This window comes from Morone saxatilis, unplaced genomic scaffold (assembly GCF_004916995.1).
Source record: "Morone saxatilis isolate NCDOM2014 unplaced genomic scaffold, NCSU_SB_2.0 Contig19, whole genome shotgun sequence".
Taxonomy (NCBI): domain Eukaryota; kingdom Metazoa; phylum Chordata; class Actinopteri; family Moronidae; genus Morone; species Morone saxatilis.
Window position 1 is genome coordinate 11,232,019 of NW_023339751.1, and position 5,861 is coordinate 11,237,879.

Below are 5,861 nucleotides of genomic sequence, written 5' to 3' on the forward strand. Positions count from 1 at the left end.
CCCAAACAAGCAGCTTTTACAACACACTGAAGCTGCAGCGAGCTGTGACTCTTCGATCAGTGCAACCTCTTCTCCGTCTGCACTGCAGTACTTAGACTATCACATTATAATCTGCACTCTCGCAATGCTCCTCCATTCCTGGTCTACGTGATGAGACAGTTCCTACTTTCTGCTTATCTGGGAGATATGGGAAATGGGAGAGGGGAGAGGATGTACCTGTTTTTTCTCTCCAAGCTCTTTTGACAGTTGGATGAATTCATTCAGAGTTATAAAAAGGCCACAGCTAACTGTAGGCTATAACAGATAATATACCTAAAAGTGCAATATAAATAAATGAGTGAAAACTGACTGTTGTTGGATGGGAATTTACTGTCTTTTACTATCTATCGTTCATCAACACTGATCTCTTGAGAGAAAGTAAAACCCAAGAGGTAGCGATTCAAAATGTGACAGACGCTTTGGCTTCCCAAAAAATATGAACACTGAATGAAAGTCTTTGTGATGTTTAATCTGTCATATCCAAAAGAGACCTTGTTGAAGCAGCAGAGTGGGTGATTGAAGGAGGCAGAGCACAAAGCCCTTTTCCAGAAACCCTTTTTTTTTTTTTTGGGACTCAGGAACATTAGCCACGTTTCTAACCCGAGGAAGCTGGGTCTAAATTTAGTTCCTGGGCAATAGTTTTTGTCCCGTCAAACATCCCTGGGCCAGAAATGTTCCTCACACAGGCAGGTATTGGTTTCCAGTCAATATTAGGACTATGAATGCTAATGAAGGATGATAAATGTTTGATATTTAAACACAGCTATAGAGCAGACGAACATACACTCAAAAGATTAAACTCACACAGCAGTAAATTATCAGGAACAACGTTAACTGTGTTGTTGTCCAGCCACATGCAAAAAAACTCACTGCTTTCCGTTATCAGTCTAATTTACTTTATCTTCGTGACTCTTCAGATGTTGTAGATGTGCAAATGGAGTGGCACAAAAATAACTTTTGATTCCTGACTGAGTTCCTGCTTTATCTCAGTTCCTGCGACAATTAAATAAAAAAAATAAAAAAAGGCGCCACACGCTTCCTAGAAGGTTGAGTCCCAGACCACCCTGAGTACACTTCTGACCCATGGCTAGACCAGTGTTTCAACCTTAAGACAGTGCTGTCACAATGCCCTCGCTGCGTGGAAAGGGGCCTTTCTGGAGTTGTACCAATTCAATCTGATTCTCCGCTGGATTCCTCACATCAATACCTGCTCAGGTGACTCTGTTGTGCTTCCTCCCAGAAAGCAGGCTAATGTGACGCTTGTATTGTGGCTTTAGTGTGATGCACAATCGAACTGAAGACAATTATATAGCTTCTTTAAAAATCACCAATCGTCTCTCAGCAAATATTCTTTGTTCCGCCTTGTGTACAAAATATTACAGTACTCTGAAGTGATATTAAGATAGACATAAATAACAGCCAGCTTTGTTGTCATTAAAAGCCTCCATTTTTCACAGCACTCTTTTCAGTTAATACAGCCGGTCATTCGGCTGACTCTTCTTCACATAAAAGTCAAAACATTACCCTTGAATGTCCTTGTCTATCAGTGATGTGACCGCCTGCTTACGCAACCACCACACAGAGTAAAAACACAAAGCCTGTAGTGGCCGCAGAGAAAGCCTACTCAGGTTTCTGTTGACACACGCAGTGAAATCAGGCTTCCCAGAGCATCACCTCATTTTCCCACCATCACTACACCGCCACAAAGTCTAGCGGCGGTGAGATTTGTTGCGGCGTAACAGAGACGTGCTACAAATGCGTGTGGTCAGAGAATGAAGAGCTAAATAATGCAGACCCGGCACAAAAGAAAATAAAAGTGTATCTGCTTGAAAATCTACACAGCAAGCAGCTTGTGTCATGGGAGAGGAATGAGGAAGTGATGTGGTATTTGAGCCTGCAACACTGAAAATCCAAAACAATGCAAACACTCCCCCCCGAGAGCTGTTACCACCTTTTTACTTATTTACTGACTATGATTTACAAAACGAGATATGGGCTAAAAACAAAAAAAAAAAAAACAGCATAGAATTCATGTGGCATTAATAAGTGTCTGCAGCACAAAGACTGGTTTAAGTGGAGATAGCAATAAATCAGGGGTAAATGAGTTATACACCATGCTATGGTTCAATAAAAGGGTAAGCATGCCTTATCAGGGTGCTGCCACAGCACAGGCACACGCACACACACACACACACACACAATGTGCTCTCCACAACACGCTGTTAAAGAGCCCCTACAGCTCATTGTGTTCAGGAAACAGTGACCCCCTATTTACCATCCCAGCCAGCAATTACCACACTACATTCTCACCACCCCCGAGCCCCTGGCCCGTACAAGCAGGGTCATGGGCTACGGGTGTAATTTCTAAGACAATAACTTGCATCAGACGTGGCTTTATAGAGGCCATTTTGTGTTTATCAGGCGAATGCCAGAAGCTGTGTCTCATTCAAACACACACACATATATATTCTCGGGTGACAGGATCGAGGTAAGGGGGGCAGTTACCAAGGTCTCACGTGGCCTATGAAGAAACAGATCTTGTATGAAAACATGTACGGGTGACAATTTATATCTGTGTCCACAAGAACGGGGCTTGGCGATAACAAATGACAATATGTCAGCAGCAGACTGAGGTCACGCGCCACACAGGAGTCGTCCAAATACGACTCCGTCTCCACGGCTAAGATGATTAATTCACTGATCAGGCTGATTTACTGGAAGCAGCAGAACATGGGCATACTTCCGCAGAGGATTACGACTGAATTATTCATTAGCTGTTAACATTGCTGTAAACAAAGTGTAACTGTGTGATTTAACATTTTTTGTTTAACAAAGACAAACGGCGTCCAGAGTTTAACCAGAGAAGCTGAGACAAAAACGCTGAATAATACAGTATTAATGTTGCGATGGTGACTGTGCTGTACTAAACGTCCTGGCAACTAGTGCTGACATTGCATTTATTCCCAAATGATTAGTTTATTAAACAAGGATCAACAGATAATTAAGATGCAACTATTTTGATAACAGATTAATAATTTAAGTCAATTACCAAGGCAGAATGCTTCCAGCTTCTAAAATGTGATGATTTGCTGTTTTTTCCCCCCATTTTATATTATAAAACAAGTACATCTTTATGATGGTTCAACAAAATGAGCAGTACTAACAGGTCACCTTGAGCTCTGAGAAATTGTAGGCACTGAAGTAACATTTTCTTGAAATAACGATGAATCACAAATGAAAATGTTTGTTAATTGCTGCCCCCATTTGCCACGGTAATCTCTGGTAAATAAATTCTAGACACAGATTTGAGCTGGGTTAAAGGCTTACTAGTTACAAATCCAGCCATCACTTCTTTGACCTTTGATCCTTCAGCGCAGAGAAGTAACACAGCATCATTTAAAAAAAAAAAAAACACTTAATTAAACTCGTCTTAATCTCTATTTGTTTGGAAGGTTGTTTATTTACAGTGAGCCGCTGCCCTCACCAACATATCAAAGAAGGGCTGAGACATAGAGCCTTGCACTGCAGCAGAAGCTATGGACCTTTGATGGTGATGATGATGATGGTGATGATGATGATGGTGGTTTTAATATGGCTTGAGTCCAAAGCAGAGGGTTTAACAGCCAGACTTGGCATGTGCCTTCTGCAGGATGGATTAGCATACACTAACAATTATATAGAATTAATAAACAAACACATGCAGTTACAGTTAAAGTTAAACTATCTTGTCAGGTAAATGTCGGCTTACTCATAACTGGATATAGACATGTGAACTAGGCATTTTGACGCAGGGGACCTACACTGGTTTACACGCAATGTAACCGTGTGTGCAGGGAGGATAATATCCCAGAAAGCAAATAAATGACGTGACTTATAACCACACACACACATAAATAAATATATATATAGCCGTCACAGATAATAAACTTCACAACAGAAAACCTGTGCTGCCATAGTAATGGCACCAAGTAGCAACCGCATCAACTTGCCACGTCAATTTAAATGCCCAGGTGACACATTGCAGGGCTTCTTATCGCCGACGATACAAATAACAGAAAACAGATGCATTCAAACTACAGGGCAGCGTTCAAACTTGTAGGTAAGTGAATAAAAACAACGAACTCACCGGCATCATTTTAGCTTCGTACCGCATTTAGCTAACCAAACACAGCACGAATCCCAGTTTCGACGAAAGAAAGCTGCGGGACTGGCGATCACTTTAATCCCGGAGCCTAAACCCGCGGTCGGGTAAGGCTATACTTTCTCCTCCTGCGCGGCGGGGTCCTGTTCTGCATCGAAAACACACAGCACGTCGTAGTTTCACAAACATAAACCAGTTTCCCACCAAAAAATAAAACACACACACTAATGTTTATTCATCCCGTGTCGTTGGACCTGTTGCAAACAAATAACAAGGCCTTCGCGACAAAAGTTTTCGTTGTAGTTGCATAGAGAACTTTGCAATGGTTAGAAACTACAGGTGAATTCCAGTCGTTTCCGGAGCAAACTACCTGTAACATTAATTATAAACCTACGGAGGATATTTTGTTGGATATTTTGTAGGTTTTTCTTACCCGAAACCCCGTTGACTGACAGTGTTGCTCGACAGCTCGCAGCCTATCCCAGAGTGACGTACCGGGAGGAAACTCAGTCCACTTAGGAATTTAAGCTCCGCCTCGTTTTGGGAGCAGAAAACACCCCCAACTGCATTCTACTGTGTGTGAAATCAAACGTACCCCTTTTCGCAAACTTGTGGGAAACAAAAGTTCGTTTTTAAAACATCCACGGCCAGGGTTGTTCAGTAGGACAACAAGCAGCAGATTAAACTCACATTCAAAGTGTAGAGACCAACCGTGAGGTGGAGCGGAGATAGGTAGGAGGTCTCACTCCGCTCGTTTTTCACAAGTTGAAAGCTGAAGTTGAAGTGGGCGGAGTTATGGGGGAGCAGCTTTATCACGTAACAGCTTGACAGGGTTCACGTTACAGATTCATTTATTATGAGTTGTCAAACAATTCACCAGGGTTGGGGAGGGTTACTTTAACAATGTAATCCGATACATTTACTAATTACTTGTAAAGAAAATATAGCCCGTAACCTAATCCAAGTAACGTACTCTCTGTTACTTTTGGATTACCTCATTACCAAATATGTAAAACCAATATGTTATTATAAGATAGCAGACATAAATTGAACTTTTGCAAATAAAATGGAAAATGGAAAGATTTAAAAGTGTGTGTCGCTCAGTAAATGTAATATATATATATATATATATATATATATATATATTAAAATTGTAATACTGCTAAATAATCCCAATTTTTACCCAAACAAGGCAACTGTAATGGATTACAGTTGCCTTGTTTGTATCCTGATTACATGTCATCCGTTACACCCCAAGATTGTAATTAACTAAGATATCTCTGATGTTTAATTGACCTTCTTTATTTTAAAGGGGTTTCTGTACAAGGAGAGCCATTATGATATATGTAATATATATAAATGATATCTTAATGGCTCAGTTTATTGGTGCAGGACATCCAAATCTCTCCTCTACACCTCAGATTTCTGCTTTAACTTGCCACCTACAGAAGTTCTCTGATGACTCCTCCATTGTCAGCTGTATCACAGATGATAGGGAGGAGGAGTACAGAGACCTGATCGAGAACTTCATTCATCGTGGTGCAACAGAAACCACCTACAGATCAACACAGGGAAAACCAAGGAGCTGGTGGTGGACTTCCGGGGCCGCAAGAGGACCCCCTCCCCAGTTGAGATTAGGGGGGAGAAGGTAGAGATGGTGGACACCTACAAGTTCTTGGGG

At 41.4% G+C, this 5,861-nt stretch overlaps 1 protein-coding gene across 10 annotated transcripts in view; it reads right to left on the reverse strand.

The window, feature by feature from the left end:
* tp53bp2a (tumor protein p53 binding protein, 2a) overlaps positions 1 to 4,872 on the reverse strand; it is a 38,182-nt gene extending 33,310 nt beyond the window's left edge. For 5 of the 10 annotated variants that reach the window (XM_035663269.1, XM_035663268.1, XM_035663263.1 and 2 more), the window contains exons 1-2: positions 4,614 to 4,872; positions 4,166 to 4,328 (exon numbers count right to left, since the gene is read on the reverse strand). In XM_035663269.1, coding sequence (XP_035519162.1) covers positions 4,166 to 4,192 — 27 coding nt within the window. In that variant the 5' untranslated portion in view covers positions 4,193 to 4,328; positions 4,614 to 4,872. The remainder of the gene's footprint in view (positions 1 to 4,165; positions 4,329 to 4,613) is intronic. The other 5 variants (XM_035663270.1, XM_035663265.1, XM_035663271.1 and 2 more) reach the window with 3 other exon arrangements.
* Positions 4,873 to 5,861: the final 989 nt, after the last annotated feature.